At 45.3% G+C, this 18847-nt stretch overlaps 1 protein-coding gene across 1 annotated transcript in view; it reads left to right on the forward strand.

The window, feature by feature from the left end:
• TEAD4 (TEA domain transcription factor 4) overlaps positions 1–18847 on the forward strand; it is a 63362-nt gene that overhangs the window by 10417 nt on the left and 34098 nt on the right. Inside the window, exons 2-3 of the mRNA XM_019543861.1 lie at positions 16524–16588; positions 17354–17416. Coding sequence (XP_019399406.1) covers positions 16524–16588; positions 17354–17416 — 128 coding nt within the window. The remainder of the gene's footprint in view (positions 1–16523; positions 16589–17353; positions 17417–18847) is intronic.

An 18847-nucleotide genomic window follows, 5' to 3' on the forward strand; every position in this document is an offset into this window, starting at 1 on the left:
CACACACACACACACACACACACACACACACACACACACACACACTTTTCAGCACAGGGACACTGATGCATGTGATTCTGGAGTCTGCTAGAGGACATTAATTTCCATGCTCCAACAGACTCGATTAATTGAGTCTGCTTCAATGAGCTGGATTTACAGCATGTGGGAGCAGTCTTGCTGCAACTCTATAGGAGCCCTAAATTCCCAGGTTTCTATTTCAGACATAAAACCAGTAGCCTTAGTTAAGGATGCATATTTCCCAGTATGTATGACTGTAGCCAGTTTCTTGGGTCTCTTACTCACATACAGTAACTATCTTCCATTAATGTCCTTCTGGAGCATTCCTTCTGGTTTATTCTTTCATATCTCATCTGTTTCTAAATTTCCAGCCTTTAGTAGATTCATGAAATGAACTGACTGGTGTAGTCTACTTGGAGCAAAGAACTTTCTCCTATCTTTGACATTATCCTGTCTTCCAGAAGTGTCTGGCTTCCAGCATGCCAAGCTATTCACTCTTTTGTCTTCTGCATGACATGAGTCTGTCTCCAAGCCATTGCTCTCTCTCCCATCTTGGTCCTCTTCCCTCCCATGCATCTAGGCAGTTCTATAACTTCCCCACTGATGTGTAAAAGCAGACATATGAACAGTGATGTTCTCTTTGCTTCCTTTTGAAATGTTTTTAGAATAACTGCAGACTTGACCCAAAGTTAGAGTCTACCATATTTACTCTCAGTACATTCTTAGCTATATATTACATTCATGGAAAAAATGACAGATGAAAAGTAGAAATGGATACAGTCTACCCCCACTCAGGTTTTCACGTATACATTAACCAAAAAGAACATGTGGGCTGGACCTGATGATCTCACAAGGTCCCTTCCAGCCCTTAAACTTATGTGAATCTTGAAAAAATTGAGCTAGTGTTGAGAAGAGCATAAAGCGTACCAGATTTAACATTGATCTGGGGTTGAAGGGACTGATTTGGAACCAAAGACTAAAGTGGCTAAATATATATGGCTTGGCTAGGCAATGATTGAGTGAGGGAGATACAGAATAACAGTCTAAAAATATTTGAAGGGTGTTAACATCGAGGAGGGGGAAGGATTATGCCACGTGGGACAGATGGATATGAGTAGGATTAAAGGGAGAGAATGAAGAAATATAGGCTGAATTTCAAAAGAAAAACTCCTTGCAGTGGGGTGTATTATGTTGGAGGACTTTCTCCCAAAGGGGTAGTAAAAGCTATGCTGCTTGGAAGTTGTGACAGTAGAGGGGGAAGAACATGAAGAAATATATGGTAGGAACTTAAGTTCCTGAGAAATGCAGGATGTGACTTCACAAGGGTAAGGAGAGAATGTTAAACTTGACCGGTGATTATTTCACATGGCAGACTGAGTGGGAAGGAGTGTTAGCATGTAAGAACCCATTAGTTCTCATTGTTAAGGCAAACTTGTCTGAAGTATCTGTAATACTTGTATTTCTCTGAAGCTGATGCTGCAATGCGTTGTAAGATGCAAGAAGCCCAGATTAATTTGTGGAAAGACTTATCTTAGTCTTGTCTAATTTTCGGAAGTTTAGTCAATGGTTCTCAGCCAGGGTGCCGTGAGACCCCTTTCAGCATAGGTGACACATAGAGGGAATCTGGGGGGGGTGGGATGTGCTCCCCTCTAACAGGGCTGCCATGGCAGCACCTGGAGGAGCTCGCGAGCTCTGACCCTGCCACTGGCAGTGCCTGCAGATGCCTCCCCAGACTCGGGAGATACCAGTCACCCATGCCTTTCGGTGTACTGTGATCAGGACTGTCCCTGGGGGTGGTGAATCAGGGTAACTGCCCTGGGTCCCATGCTTTGGGGGGGGGCCCACAGAGCTGGGTGAAGCAGCCATGGTGACTCTGTGCCACTGCTGCTGGCTTCCTGTCCAGCTGCTTGCTACCTGCTGCTGCCGCCACTGCTGATGGCGGCAGCAGCTTTTTTGGGTCCAGGGCACATGGGATTGGGGTGGGGTGGGGCAGGGCCCTGCATGGGCTGATTTGCCCTGCACCCTGCTCGGGTTGGCTCTGGCTATGATGTAGACACCACCAGTGGCAGCAGCCAGGAAAAACTGCCCTGTGCGCAGGGTTGCATCATGCACACTCCTCCTGCATGAGGCTTCTCTACAAGATATTTGGCCCAATAATGTAAGAAACCAGCTAATGAAGGAACATATAATAATAGACCTTCAAGGAGGGATCCCCTCATCCTCACACCTCACGTAGAGCTGAGAATCTGCAGCAGAACCAGACCTGTTTGTTAGTCCTGAACAGCTGCCCATTAGCTTCTCTGGAACAAGGCCTGTATTGTTTGTGTGTGTGCTGAAGAGTTGTGCAGCACCACCAGGAAGGCTTGGACAGGTGGCCCTGCAAGTCTGGTGACTAGAGGAACTGGCTCAAACCTCTAGGGCCTGGGTGCACCTGCTTATGAAAGGGTTTGTGGCTAGCGGCTGTTCCTCTTTAGCGGTCACCTTGAACTTCTGACACATCTTCTGGGTATTCCCCCCCAAAATCCCCTGCTGAGTACATGCCCATACCACACGTTCCCAGGTCATGCTTTGCCTCTGGCTTTTGACCTGGAAATTGATGCTGATTGGTCAAAACTGCTCTACCTGAAATAGCTGTCTTTAGGGTCCTATTCGCCCTTGATTCCCCAGGTATCTAGATTTATACCATAGTCTCCACATTTCTTTTCAGGGGTTCAGAACTGAGCCCCTGGGTTAAAACATAGTGAAGATGGGCAGTGCTTCATGAGAGAATTTCTTATTAAATTGGAACACCATGAATTCAGTTAATTACCAGAATTATTGACAGGGGCCCATTTCTGTGCATAGCAATTTGACAAGGAAAGGAGATGAGAGAGCCAAGAGTCTGCTCTGAAGGCCTAGAAATCTAGAAGCTCAGCCAGCTATGTTATCTGTAATGGGCAAAGGGCCAAATAATTACAGCTCTTTCACCCCATTGACATACTGCTCTCTATAACCCTGTGTCTGTCCAAACAGTGTTCCATATACAGCTTCATAGAACAGGTGGCTTTTCAGAAGGAACGTGAAGGAATTGGACTGACTTTGGAATATTCTGGGGAGGCAGGTGTTGTGACCATAAGGGCTGACCTTGAAAGATTTGGGAAGTCAGCAGTGGAAAGAGACAAATTCAACTGAACAGAAGAAAATGAGAGGGTGAAGCAATATAACTCTCTGGATCAGGGGTCATCTTTTTGTTAAATGTCCCTGGAGTACATAGTACAGTGTTGGGGGTACATAGCACCCTTGACGGAGGTGCTTAGCTTCTATTGCCATATGGATAATTCATTGCGACAGTAATGGTAATGATTGTATATTCTGCGTATAGCAGCTTTCGGGTGGAAGGAGCTCAAAGCGCTTGCGTGTTTGCAAACTATATATAGTGATCCCGATCAGTTAATCTACCACTGAATGTAGTCATGTCTGGGCTTAGAAGTAGCAGACGTTTCCAGAGGGCATAACTGAACAGTGACAAAAAGGGAGAGGCAGAATGAGAGAATCTTACGTGCAACTGAAAGGGAAATTAATAAGCTTGGCATGATTCAATTAAGCAGTATTGGAACTGGCTACATAACCTTAGCTCTGTTATGTCCAGTAATGATCATCACTTCACTATTATAATATGCCCAAAAATGGCTTCTTCAGCAGCACAGCTCTACCTAGCACAATGATAGGGTAATTGCCAACAACCTCCTACACTGATTTCAGTTATTCATTTTCGGATTGATTTCAATTAAAAATATCCTCTTTCTTAACATTGCTGAAACTGACACACACCTTCCAGTCAGCCGTACTGAAGCAGGTTTCTGCCACAGAATTTAGGTCTAGCTTAGTGGCTGGCTACACCAGGCTTTGGGACTTGTATCCTTGGGCAAGTGGCGGGGTCTTGTTACATTGTAATGGAGTTAAACCAGACAGGCCTAGAGGCACTGAGAATCTGTGTGCAAGGGAACAGACCTCCACTGGCCCATGAGTGGCCAACTGAGAGACCTGACTGAGATAGTTTCCATCTCTGATTTCTGCTACTGAGACCCTCACACACTTGGTAGATCTGCCAGCTGGGCCTGTCCACAAGGCAGACCATCACTGACTTAACACTTGGGTGAAAATCCATCAGAAATAATATACAGCTAGTACTGATGGAGAACCTGATCTAAATCCTACTGAAGCCAAAAGGGGTAAAGACTTTCATTGACTTCAGTGAGAGATGGATTGAGTTCTAATCCGGGACTTGAAAATGTGCCTGACATGAACTCCTGTGACTTAAATGAGACATGCAGGCGTCCTTTTAAAGTTAGGCGTCTGTTTAATTGCTGTCTCAAATTGGTACAGTTTCCAAAGTTTGGGAAATGAGTTGAGCTAAATGTGAGAACTGGCTGGATGGGGTTGTAGGTTTGCAGATGTCAGTGAGGGGGTTGATTGGCTGCATGGGTTTGAAATACATTTCCATCTGGATTTTCAGTAGCTGCTTCAGGTGATATCTGATATTCTGCCCTGAATGTGGAAGATGCATGCTGTTGCAGCAGCAGCCTCAGGATGACCGAGATCTCTGAGGCTCACTAAATCTGGAAGGAGAAATACCATGACCACCAAGGTTGTTTTCCTGCTGGCTGGGGAAAACCATAAACGTGGCAGGCGGTAGTACCCTGACTGAAGTAATGCATAGTTAGCCTCCCACTTTCACTTCCAGTGGGAAGATCTCGGCTATATGTCTACTTTATGGAAATAGGAGACTTCTGTCTAACTTGCTCCTACAACCATATGGCTGAGAGCAAGCAAAACTCAAAGGCATCTGAACCCCAAGCCTCCTGACTTGCACCTGCACATAGGATGCCCGCCAAAGGATTTGGAAGCATCTGAAGCCCCAGGCAGGGGTGGAGGCTGCTTGCTGGTACCAGGGCTACAAATGGTTCTTGAATGACGTAACGGATTTAGAATTAATTTGGCTGATTTGATTTGAGACACAAAAAAATTGCTTAAAACAAACAAAAAAACCCTCTGTAGCAGGTTCCCCTAAGGTTCTTGCCAGTTTTACTTGGGGAGGTTTCAGACAAAGTATTGCACCTGTGATAGCAAGAACATTCTCATTGTGTTTGGAGGGCTGTTTTATTGGGTGAGCTTTATCTTGCCCCTCTCCACTCTCAGAAGATTTTACTTTTACAGCCATAGAAGCCCATCAGTCCTGCACCCTCTGGCATATGTGGGGAGGGGTTAAACAGAATAGCATCAGCCCCTCCCCTTTGGGGTTTTTGCCATGGGAGGAGGAACTCCTTGCCCACCTGGGGGAAAAAGGCACTGGGACAGCCTTTTCAGAGCCCACACCATGGGACTGCTGCTGCCAGTGTGTGGCATTCAGCTGTAGAAGCCCCGCATTACATACTCCCTAGGGTCTGCTCCTACCCCAGTGCCTCCCCCCCCCCCTTTACGCTGCTGGGTCTCCTGTGGCAAAACGTCTGGGGGAAAGGAGAGGGAAGGGCCATCATTCCACCCAGCCAGAGTATGGAGAGAGCTAGAGCAAGTAAGAGCCCCCCCCACACCTCCAGTTTCCAATGTTTAGCACTGCCCAGGGCACTGAAGGAGCTTACTACACTTCTGATTCCAGAAGTGGAGAATTCTTGGGGAGCAATAAAGTCCATTGGAGTCATTCAAGAGAAACAAAGAAGTGACTGATTCTCATTCTAAGGACAAAATTACCTGTACTTGTGCTCAGAGAGCTTGCCCCAGATGGTCAGTGCTCTGGTCTTAGATTGTTTAGTATCCTGGAGTGATTATAGAGGTGTCTGGCTTGTCTTGGCCTGGGGCCTATGTTTACAGTAAGCCACAATAAAATGCAGCATAGTGTTTTATGGAATGTCTTCTGTTAAGTGGTCTCAGGATGCTGATTGTAATGAAGGTTTAGTCCATAAGCACAGATGATGTGCTTGGCAGGGTATTTGACATAACGTGAAAACAGTGTTTGTCCTGCCAAAGACTTTCTAATAATCACAATAATGCTCTACAGATGTCTTGACTTAAAAATACCAGCAATGCCTGTGTGAGAACAATACTTTGGGCAGTAAGGTGTATTCCATCTTGTTTGTTGGGTTCTCTGAACTAAATCATGAGAATCCAATATTGAAGAATGGACCTATCTGAGAGATATGGAATAATTCTGCATTATGTAGTGATCTATGCAGAACTGACTGAACTCCTAAATCCTGTGCACTGGACCCACTCAGCATGAAACAAGGAATGACCATGCGTGACAGAACCACTTACCACACCATAACGAAAGTAGGAGAAAGAGTTTGAGCAGAGGAGGTGCTCACATGTTTAGGACAGAGAATCATTTCAGAAGGAATAAAGAGGTTTATATTTCTTGGTATGGTAGAAGGCTGCAGGGGCAGTTTCAGACCTGGTCAGCCAGTCACCTCTGTGCTAGTCTCTATTCAGCAATAGTGACTTCTAATGACAGTGGAGTTGGTGCTCTCTTGTGGCTGGAAGAGGAAATATGGGAATATCCTCCTGTGCGCTCCTCAGTGGTATGGAGTGTAAGGGCCAGGACATGTACAGTAAAGGAGCTGTCAGACTCTAGTGAGGTGAGGACAAGCATATCCAAGCTATGTTATAACTAAGTTCTTTAACTGGTTCCTCTTGAGCACCTGGCTCTGAATTTAACATGGCCCATGTATGACCAGAAAAGAGAGAGACGGAACACAGATTTCTGAGATGTTCACGTAGATGAAAGATCTATGTGAATTTTGTTCTCTTTAATTTTGCATTTAGAGACTTGTACACTTGTAAAGCAAATAAAATACAGTTTAGAGACTTGGCTCTGGGCAAAGTGTGTATTGCTGAATCAAGGTATTTTGGCTGAAGAGACAGGGAATGAAGGAAGAACTTTCACTGAAGTTAAGAGTGCTTTTCATTTTGGCTGTGCTGAGCTGCTAGAAGTAATAGTCAAAGTAAGGGCTGATAGAGAGATATAGGCAGAAAGTAAGAAGAAAGTTGAATCAATGAAGGAGTTAGTGCTGATTTGTTAGACCCTTATAGTGTACAAAATGACACTGCAGGCTAAATTCAAAATGGTGAAAACCAAGGAGGGAGAGGAGAGACTGCGGCTAAAGCCTTAGTGAAGAAAGTCCTACCACAAAAGGGAGGCTTTTAGGGGAGAAAACAGATGAGTGATAATCTGCCACGTTATTGGGAAAGACAGTCATGGGGTATAAAAAGCCAACAATCAAGAAAGATGACTAAAAAAGTAAAGAGCCAAGGCCAAAGGAAAGAGAAGGTTGTTGACAGGAGAGCAATAATGTAGACAGCTGGGAGATGGGGAGAAGACAGCTTTCCCCAAGGTTTTGATAGGAAATTGGAAGTAGAGTAGAAGTTGTTAGAGAGTCTAGGGAAGAGACTCTATTATGAAGGTAGATATTGATGCATGGCTAATTGTTGTTGTATCTTGCTGGTGAGGCAGCAGCTGAAAAACAGGGTAAGAGTGGTTTTGGCACTTGGAGTACCATTTATGGAAAGTATGATGCTCAAGAAAACATCAGGTATAACTGGAGGGAGGAAAGGAGCAAAAAGAGTAGTAGGAAAGTAGGGAGACAGGGGATAGTGTTTTGACCAGACCTGGCATATTTGGCAGTTACAGTGTAGCTAAGATTCTTCTCTGGATTAAAATATGAGTCCCAACACAACCTGCGCTGCAGTCTCTACTTTGTTTTGCTTCATGCTTACAGCACACCATGGGGCGCAGATATTTTTCTTTATGTCTGCAATCTCCATAGGGAATTGATTCATTTGTATAGTTTTATTTCTTGTGTGTGAAGTTCTTGAAGAGCTCTTTTGTGTTCTGTAATCAGCAGATAAGTAAATAAAGTTCATAAAACTGTGCAGTGCCATGAGCCATTCATTAAAACTAAGCCGCCAGATTGAAAAAATGGTTGGAATGACTTCCCTCCTTATGCTTTAGCTTACCCCTGCCTGGGTACAGCTGGAGCACTGCTGCCATAGTATCCTCAAACCTGCTACTTACTGGAGTCTTTTCAAATGGCAAATATTTATTTTCTTGCTGCAATTGGGGAATGGATCTGATTGTAGCAAGGGGCAGATATTTTCATACAATTTCCAGAAACTCCTATGAGGTCTTCACGCCCACCCCATTCAGGACAGAATCTCCTCTCTCCCTCATCTTAGCTAAAACCTGCTCTGACGTACAGGGTTTATCTCCAGAGAATGGGAAATGTTTCTTTGCTCATAGAACAGGTAATCTCTAACACAGAAAAGCAAAGGAAAGATGAAAAATGAGCTTGGGATACATTTCCTACAACTGAGCTGTTTGCTTTGACTTTTTCCTGTGGAAAACAGTTCTGTTCAGCGATGATGGAATGAGTACAGTTAGGAATGGGGAACTGACATTGCTTCATGCTTCTCTTAGGAACACTTTTTTGGGATTTACTAAATGCAGATAACTGCAACCCAGTGTGAAAAAGGACAGGAGCCAACTCTAATGCCCTTGGGAATGCATGCCTGCTCAGAGTGGCAGGTACAGAGGTAACACGCAATGCTACTTCAGCTATGAAGGAAGGCAAAGAAGACAAGAACACAAGAGAGGATCTTTCCTCATTAACATTTTTTTAATCCTGTGTCCCCAAAGGGAAGGCTTCAGGGAGATTAAAGGGCTTTTCAGAGCTGGGCTGCAGTTGGTATGTTGGCTAGAGCTTTGTGAAACTTAATGCAGGGTTTTGACAGAGGAGACACAACTGTTGGCAGGTTCTTGTGACCATGGCAGGCTTCAGCAGGGGGTTATTCTAAGAACACAACATGCGATTGGATTACTGAGCAACACTTTACAGGGCTGTAAAAACTGAACCATCTGACAGTTTGTGACTGCTCCCAGCCTGCTCCAGCCAAGTGGAGAGAGGGCATTAGCCTGCGGATGGATATAGTGAAGCTGAGTTTGTGACACAAAATGTGTCCTGTGCAGGCTGTGAACCACTCAAAATCGCAGAAGCCCAACAAACATAGCTCCTAATAGGGGGAATAAAGAACCATTCAAATTGATTTTTCTTGGGTTACAACCTTGTGTTCCTTTACCGACTTCCTGTTAGAGATGTTCTCAGGTTTAGCACACCCCAGAGTTCTGCCTTTTGTAATCCCCAAGTTACTAATATATCTCTGTGGAGTCGTGCTTTTGGAGCCATTATTAGATAACATAGCTTGCTGTCCTTTTGTATCTTCACTTTGTTTGGAAAGCAGCACTTCAGGGAGAGAAACATAGAAAACAGTTACCAAGAAATGAAAGAGGTTGGGAGATCGAAAATGGAAAGTTAGATGCAGAAGCTGAAGGATGGGTGCTTGTGTGATTGGATAGCAAAGAGCTGAAATCTTCACCCATTTTTATTTACTTGGCATAGCATAAGGCAGGTGCATAGGGTCTTTACAGAAGTTTCACAGAAGTTTAGGGCTGGAAGGGACCTCATGAGATCATTTGGTCCAGCCCCCTCTTTGTCAATATCAAATGCAGTCTGACTTGTCAGTGCCTGTTTCAGTGATTTGGAATGGGACTGGGCTCAGTCTGCATAACCTTGGACTTCAACAGAGTTCAGCCAGACTGTAAGTGTGGCTGGGTTTGTGATGGCCTGTCTGACATTCTCATTTTCCCTTGGGTCAAGTTTCCCTTTCTTCTACAGCGCCCTTCCCCACCCACTTTGGCATATGTATGCCCTAACTTTCCCATGGCATGTTTTGAGTGCCTCCTTGCCCTGTCCATCTCCCATTGCTCAGACTATTTGCCTCGTGCTTGAAGCGTGGACAGCATGTTGGAAGCAGTGTCCTCTGTTCATTGCTTCTGGGTGCTGTTCCTTACTCCCAAGATTGTGAGACTGCTGAGATGCATTGGACAGATGGAGGCTTTGAAAAACCATAAATATTATTCTTGGCACTCAAGAAAGGTCGGTTATCAGGCTGATGTTTGATGTCTCGCTAGCTCTTGGTTTCAGCTTTGTAGAAATGGTTGTGTTGGTTGAATAGCAGCCAGGTGGCAGGTGGCCTGCCAGCATCTGCTCCTGTCTGATTTCCCCCCCTGGGCACATCACTCTGCAGGCAGGGAGAGTGAGAATCCCAGAGGTCAGAAGCACTATGCTGGGCATCGCATGTCTTGCACAGAAGTAATTCCTAATTTGTGCATAGCCGAACTGGGAGGATCTCTGGCTAAGGGCCTGGTCCTTCTCCCAGAGAGAAGCCTCTCTAACAACCACATCAACGGGGAAGGCTTCAAGTTCCACATGTCCAGTGTGCCAGAGATATCCAGGCCTATGCTTCCTTGCATTTCATGGAAATAACCCCCAAAATCCACACACTCAAAATGACCTGCAGCAACTATACTCTGGTAATATTTCCCTTCAGCAGAAGTAACTGCAGGATATAGGAAGAACAAAAAAAAAAAAGAAAAAGAAAGAAAGAAAGAAAGAAACCAAATGCATTTATCCTGGACAAAGGAAGTGTGCATTTCTTTTTTGTACAATTTTCTTTTTGTGTGTCTTTTACTTCAGAAATTTGTAAAGAGTAACTCTGGTTCCCCTGTTGCTGGAACAGGTCTCCCCAGAGGAATCATGTTGCTGAAGTGGGGGGCCTTCACATCTCTTTTGAGGGGGAAGGGTCCTGAATCTTTATCAGACATAACTTTTCTTTCTGATTTGTTCATTCAGGTCCTCAAGTTAGATGGGGAGGATTATTTTTTTGCAGGGAACGAAAAGCTAAAAAGCCAAGTAATGTCTCTCTCCTCCAGAATTTTAAACTATCTGAATAAAAATTCTGTATCTTCCTAATTTTCATTTTCTGGATGACTTCCATTAAATTTTTAGTCCTAATGCAGGCTACCATGGCAAATTGAGTAGAGGACGTTAATTTCTAACATAAAAAGACCCTACCCCCACAAAAGCTACATTCTTCTGGTCTTTATTAATTACAAATGAGCCATGCAAGGATCCTCATTCTGATTCATTTGCTGATCCTTGTTGTCTTCACCCGTTTACAATTTCTACTACTTCTACTTGCTGTTGTTCCCTTGGCTCTCCTGATCCCTGCCTGCCCCATCCTGCAGAAGTCCAAATCCTACTACTTCATCCTGTTCTGCCCCTCTTGGCTCTCGTGACACGAGTCCCAGCTCTGGTCCTTCCCCACCAACCTGCTTCCCTCAACTACCTTTGCATCTCCCATGCCACCATTCCTCACCTAAGGCCCATCCCCCAACTCTCCCCTTCCTGTGCCATCTCTGGAGCTCCCACTCCATCTCTGTTGTTTGCAGGTGGGAGTTCCAGGGGTGACCATGACAATTCCAGCTGTGCCCGGAGGGTGCCTGCTTATCTCACCTGCCATGCCTTGTTGGTAAAATAATAAATAGGGGGGCTGCCCATGAGCCTTTGTATGGCCCCTAGTCTCACTAAACCCTACTAGACCGCACTGGCCTTTGGACCCGTTGCTGGGCCTCTCTCCAAGATGGTGCCTCATGGGACACCTCAAGCCTTATAAGCTAATTGCATGGCTCCATACCTCCCCTATACCATGCCTTGCAGGTGTTATATGAACAGTTGACCCACTTAGCCCTTTCCAGGGCTGAACTCTGCCCCTGTGTTGGGCCTCTTTCACACTCCTGTCTATTTCACCCCTCTGGTGCCGGGCCCTCTGGCCCCTGTGTCCCTGTGCCCCTCTGGTGTTGTGCTCTACACAGTCAGGTGCCCCTCCCACTGGGCACTAATGGGGCCTCCACCTTGCCTTACAGTCTCATCCCAAACCACCAGTAAAACAATAACCCAAACATAAGCCCCTTACACAACAATAAGAATGGAGACTGTGCTCCGCCCCTTTAAAAAAGCAAACTTCCACCCTAGGACAGTGCACCAATGCCTAGCACTAGAACTTTGTTTCTCTGTTCTCAGTTCTTCCCTACAGGCTCTCACAATCTTATCCTTAGTGACTCCAGTTTAGATGTTGGCCATGCCTCCCACCCCTTAGCTGTACAAATCCTTACCCTCCCCTCTTCATTCAACCAGCAGCCATAGATTCAACTCCACTGTTGATCAAAAGAGTCATTGAGTTGATAGTCTTTTCCAAGTGCTGCTCTCTCTGATGCTGAGAGAAAGCAGCCACTTTTCTGCCATCATCTTGTCTCCTTCTACTTTTCCCATCCCCTCCTCCCTGCCCTATTACTCAGGCTTTCCAGGACTTCTGTTCCCTCAGTGTTAATCTGTTGATCTGTCCTATTCTCTTAGTGCTGTCAGCCCTCTCCGCACTACACTTTTCTCTCACTCCATTGTTCTGGTTGTTGATGCACTTCAGGCTCCACTTTTCTCCACTCTTCACTTGCCCCCTCTTCTCCAGCACAAGGTCCCCCCAACATTCAGGTTCACCTTCAGCATCCACTTCTGCTCCTGCTTAAATGCTGAAGAGTGCCTCTGGCAGAAATCTTGTGACCAGGCTGACTCCTCAATCACAAATTCATTCTCTTCTCTGTTCATTCTGCCATTGTCCCAGCTAATGAACTCTGCATCTCCACCTTCATTGACTCCCACATCTGCAATTGCAGCTGACTCTTCACTACCTTTGACTCTTTCCTCAGGCTGTGCCTTTTTCTGCCTCCGTCTCCCTATCTCTCTCTCTCTCCCCCCCCCACAGGATTTGTCTTTCTTCCATGGGAAAATTGATAAAATCCCACCCCCCTTCGTTTGTGCTCTTTCCTCTTCCTTCTCAGAGACACAAACAGAATTTCCTCATCTGCTTTCCTCCCCTAGACCTTTTTTATTTTTGTGTCTCAGTGGTCTTATCCCCTCTCATGATCTCCTTCATGCCCTCAGTTCCTCCCTCTCCATACCCTTCTCCTTGACAATCCACTCTCTGCTGGCTCTGTCCACTCACAATGGAAATTTAGCCTCTTCCCTCTTGAAAAACACCCTTGACGCCGCAAATGTTTCCAGTTGCTGGCCTATCTCCCTCTCCCCTTCCATCTCTAAGTTCAGTTAACATACTGTTTATTGTTGCTATCTGGAGTTCATTTCCTCTGCTTTCTTACTAGACACTCTCTGATCTGCTTTTCACATGTCTGACTCCAAAGGAACTGGTCTGGATAACTCTGTAAGGGTCTTTTCCAGGCCCTGTCTCAGAGCCAGTACTCCATTATAATCCTGCTTGACTTGAGCTGCTGCCTCTGACACCATGTACCTTGCTCCTGTTCTTGAATTCTTGTCCTCTGTCCTCTTTTGATTCTCTTGTATTTCCAACTTCTCCTTCAAAGTATCCTTAGGAGGAACCTCCTCATCCTCTTCCAACTTCCCCTGGGGATCCCAGGAGGCCTCTGTTCTTTGTCACTTTTTGTTCTCCCTCTACATCTGATTTTGGGGTAATGTCATTCACAAATGCCAGTTCAACTTTCAGCTCCAATGATGACAACTCCCAGATCTACCTTTCTGGTCCACTCCTTTCTCCTCCTGACAAAACTACTGATATCAGTTTCTCTGATATTTCCTTGCGATTCCTGAGCCATTGGTTCAAGATCAAGATAGCTGAAACACATGTATCACTCCACCTGTCACCAAGTCTACTTTGGCAATTTCCTTTCTCACTCACTCATAGAGGCCAACACAACCACCACATTATTCAGGCCTATAACTTGGGCCTGGTTTGCAAGTGGTATCCTATTTTGGGGCTGTGTTTACTTCTAAAAGATCCTTTTGTTCTCAAAGTTATCTCAATTAGACGTGTTTACATCTTGTGTTAAACCTCTAAGTAACTTACTTGACAAAGATCTGATTATAGCAGCAAAGAAGTGCTTCAGCCATTACAAGTGATTCCACATAGTGTCATCATTTAGGCCAGACTGGCAAAATAACTGTTTAGCTGGCCTAAGATGCAACTCCACAAAGGACGGTTTCCAATAAAGTTGTAGAGAAGCCTCAGGTCCTTTCATCTTGCAGAATTTTTTGTCTAATATCCCAAGATACAACCTTCCTTTTCTACACAGGGCTAACTCTCATCCAGGCTCTCATCATCTCCCATATCGGTTACTACATCCTTTTCTCTGGCCTTGACAAATGTAATCTTGCTTTACTCATCTCCCTCCAGAACCTGGCTGCTTTGAGACTGTCACACTCCTCTGTGTCCTCCCCTGGGTGCTCCTACTTCATCACATCAAACCTAAGTTACTGGTCTTCACTGTCAAGGCACTTCACAACCAGCCACTTTCATCATCAGTCACTTTCATCTTTCATTCAGCATTAAAATGTGAACTCTGGCTTCTGTTAACCCTGTGTGCCCTGTCTTCCAGAGGCAGGAAGCATAGCCAGGTTCTAAAAGGGTCTACATCAGTTCATCCATGATTGATCTATTAACGGCTATTCAACAGAACAGTTGAAGAAGTTTCCTCTGGGATCTCTAAACCAATAAAAATGGATGCCAAAGAAAGTATTGAATAGGGGTGATCACTCTAGATATATCAGGTTCAGTGTTCTCCCTCCATAGCATCCATCCCTGACACTGTTGGAGATCAGTAGTGCTCAATCTTTTTAGTTGGTGGGCTGGATGGGCCTCACTCAGGCTGTCCATGGGCTGGATCCAGGTAGTGGTCCCAATCTGGCACAGGATGGTCACAGTAGGGCCCCTTCTGGCCTCATGGAGTGGGGCAAGGGGCATCCTAGCTCCAACCTCGTCCCTTGGAGGGGAGGTACAGGGCATGGCCCAGCTCCAACCCTGCCCCATGGGGAAAGGGGGTTTGGCCCAGCCCCAACATAGCCCTATGGGGGAAAGGGGACTTGAGCCTGGCCCCATGGCAGAAAGGGGGCATGGGCCAACTGCATCCAGCTGTGGGGGAGGGGGCATGACCTGTCTCCGGCCCGCTGCATGGAGCTTGGACTTTAGGAAACTGCAGCAGGGAGGGTGGCTATATTTATTGCCACTGCTCTCTCATACTAAATTTCCCAATCTATAGGGAGCCCTGTGGACTGGATACTTGCACCCTGAGCATGTCTGAGCTAGATCAGTACCATTGGTTGGCACTTATTATGTCTTTATGTTTTTACTGGCTTGGTTTTCAGACAGGCACCTGAGTGCTTTCTCTCATGCTGGGGGGAGCTTCCTGCATGCATTCACCAAGGTATCTCCTCGTATCCTCCTCCAACGTTCCTCCTTAAGATTCTGTTTTACCATGAGACCTACAAAAACTTGACATTGGTTGGGTTGTTGATTCACCAAGATCCCTTTTTAGCCTTATGGCAAATGTTGGCTCATTGTTTGCTTGTACTCCTCCACCTGTGTGTATCCACCTGTCATTCACACTGTCCTGTAACTTGTAAATGCTTTGGAGCAGGGAGGGATTTTTTGTCCTGTGTCTGGAACAGCACATAGTACAAAGGGGTACTAACTAGTTCATGATTTGGATACATCCAAATGCTATGGCAATAACAATAATAAATGCACCACCTGTTTTCTTTTTCCTTTATAGGTCATTTTACAGCAGGGATGGCCAACCTGCAGCATGTGCCACAAGTGACATGGCAGCCTCTGTGGGCACATCTATGCATGCTATTACTGTGCATAAATAAACTGCCAAGCTTATTGTTCTGAAGTTTATTTTGATCCTGGGTGTATCCTTTGAACATGGATGCCGGGGAGCAATCAACTCTGGAGCAATCAGCTTCATGGTTTATTCATGTGCAGCACATGGCACCAGGTCAGAGCAGCACTAGTTGCAGGGACCCCTGGGGGTCAGCCTGCCAGCCCAGGGCTGCTCCTGCCAGCCCAATGTGCTGCAGAGGGAATAGTTGGGCACTAGGTTGCTTCAGTGCAGGGCTAGCCAGGAGGCAGCCCCCTCAGTGAACACTGTTATGTCCCAGCCAGTCTCTCTAATGTCTATACATGCACTGCTTTGGAGTTTTTTACTCTGCAGCAAGATAGTACTTGTATTACAAATACTATCCTGCTGTGGAGTAAATTAGTTTACTCTAGCCTAAAAGAGGTGTACGTGTAGATGCTGAGATGTTCACTGCATAGCTAATTAGTGTACTGCGCAGTAAACATCTCTGTGTTCTACATGGCAGATTAGAGAGCGGACTCTTAAGACAGAGGCAGATAGGGTAGGAAGCAGGAAACAGAGTAGCAGTTCAAGTGGGAAGCACGGGTAGGGAGCAAAGCAGCAGATCAGGCAGGGCAAGGGGATGGGAGTGGCACTCAGGGAGCATTGTGGCACACTTGCCAAAAAGGTTGAACCGTCTGTTTTAACTTGTTTATACAACATGGGGAATAGAACTTGCAGCCCAGAGTTCTGCTCCTAAAACACAGGTTTCTACCACAACAGACTAAATGAACACATTTCTGAGTTAGGGGGTCAGCATGAGGGTGTATTGTCTCCCTGCAGGCTTCTTTCGATAGAAAACTCCATGCTGCATCTTCTCACCAGGATCCTAACTGTCTAAATTTAACCATGCACTATTTCCTTGTTCCAGGTCGAAATGAGTTGATTGCCCGCTATATTAAACTGAGAACAGGGAAAACACGCACAAGGAAACAGGTAGGCACAAACTTTGCCACATTATGCTTACTCCTTCGTAAGTGCTGCTACAGATGCAGAAGGACTGAGTGAACAAAATGCCTCTCTGCTCACCAGTTATTAGTCTATGTGTTTTTGGAAGGAGAACCAGCTGTGGCATGCTGGTTAATGAGAGTGCAGTCAGTCTGAATGTTGTCTTACTGGCCTGTCACATTTGTCCATCTCCAACACACTGGGGCACAGAGGAAGGTTTCCACAGCCAAGAACTCAGTCGGTAGAATGATTTTACTAGTGAGCATCTCTTCATATGCCCTCAACATCATGACCACCAACATAAAGACCTCCTATTTTACTGACTGAGGGTCAGAAATTATCTACAAATGCCTGGAAGAAGAACCAAGGGCATGAAATCCATTTGGTGGGGGGGTGCCCTTTTTCCCTGGCAAAGACCAGGACATGGTACCACAAGGAGAAATAGTCCCACTGTTTTCAGCCCCTTTGGAGTAAAAATTCTTCTTCCACTTCCCAGCAGGGCTCCAGTTTCACAGAAACATTTGTGTGGGAGGAGACCTCTAAAGGGCCATCTCTTTTGTCCTTCTGTATCATGGCTCATTTATGTTTGGAATTGCCTCTTTAAAAAAAAAAAAAAGAAAAAGAAATAGAAAAGAAAGAAAATTAAAAGGACCACTAACTCCCCATCTCAGAGGCACCAAATGAATGTTTAACATGGCAAGCAGATGCCAAGCAGCACCAGTAAATCCAGATGGAATTTGTTTTCAATTGCAGGTATCTAGTCACATCCAGGTGCTGGCACGTCGAAAAGCTCGAGAGATCCAAGCCAAGCTAAAGGTAGGATGTGTGTCCTTAAACAAAGCACACCACCCCCTGAGGCAGTGGTCCATCCTCCCTCCTCTCTTGGAATAGCCTTGCAAAGAGTGAGATCAGCACTGAAACTGTAGCAAGCTGGGGAGGAAGGAGCACTTCCCAGGAAGTGTTGCTCTCACACTGGTATTGTTATGGTTCTGTGACGCAGGGCACAATTCTATTTAAAGAACAAAGAAACAATGACTTTGATTTCTTTGAGCCTGAATTACTTTTGGTTTGTGAAGCCTTGGACCAAGTCAGTGGCCCCTGGTCATAAAACAGCATTTATCTCATTTATTTGGGGCACTACAGGAAAACCTCTTTAATTTGAAATGCAGGGGACCAAAAAATAGCAACTTTGAAATAAATGGGCTCCAAATAACTGTATACATAGTAATTTGCATGTATGCAAATTGCTACAGTATGTACAGACTCAGTTGTGCAGGAAGCCATGCAGGCATTAAATAAGATGTTAACAGAAAACCCCCATTTCATAATCACTGTTTTATTTCTGTTTTTTTGTAAACTGCTCTAAATTTAGCATAAGCACACTCTAAAAAGTACTTCTATGTATGTTTATACAAAGTGCACACTTTTTTTGTAAAATATATACTCCTTCTAGTCACTGATCATTGCCTCCTTAACCCACCATAGGAATCCAAGTACAAGCTACATAAGATGCTACTTCAAAGCCAAAAGGCTTGTGGTTTATAATGTGGCTCATGGGGCTAGACCCTAGCAGAGTCAACAGTGTTTCAAGCCATAGTAACCCTACAGCCCAGCACTGCTCAGCATATGTGTGTATTCCAGATACCCTCTGCAAAGGACCTGTGTGCTGTTTTCCTCCAACTCACAACTAGAACTGGTTTTCTTTCCACAAGTCCTGGGACCCTTCAAAAATGTATATGCAGATGAGGTTTTGAGCTCCCTGCTCTGGCTTCAGCTTATGGAGAGGTGGGCAGAGCCATGCTAATCATATGTGACAGGCCAAAGGAGGGGGCAACAGAGATTCTCATCTCCATAGATGTTCGGTGAGGTTTGGTGGACAGTTAAAGTTGATAAAAGAAATAGGAATAATTGGAAATGAGGGGAAAAAAGCACTATTCAGCTGTGGGAGTGAAGAGGAAGTTGAAATGTATTTGATGCAGGGTTTCATCATGACTTGAAAAAAAGTCGGTGCTGAGGGGGATGAAACACAGTGGCTGCTATGCCTTATTTAGATGGGCCATACTAGGTTATACTTATGGTAGGCTGTCATCAGTATTTTGGGCTTTTTGGTGAAGATCAAGCATTTTTGATACCAGAAGGAAGGTGTCAGAACTGTCCTTGGTCCTTCCTGTGCTGGCCATGTACTATAGTACCTTTAGGCTGAGTGCCAGTTTCTTCCTGGGGGAGCATCTGGCTGTTTTTTTAAAG

This window comes from Crocodylus porosus, unplaced genomic scaffold (genome assembly GCF_001723895.1).
Source record: "Crocodylus porosus isolate Cpor-Errol unplaced genomic scaffold, CroPor_comp1, whole genome shotgun sequence".
Classification (NCBI taxonomy): Eukaryota; Metazoa; Chordata; order Crocodylia; family Crocodylidae; genus Crocodylus; species Crocodylus porosus.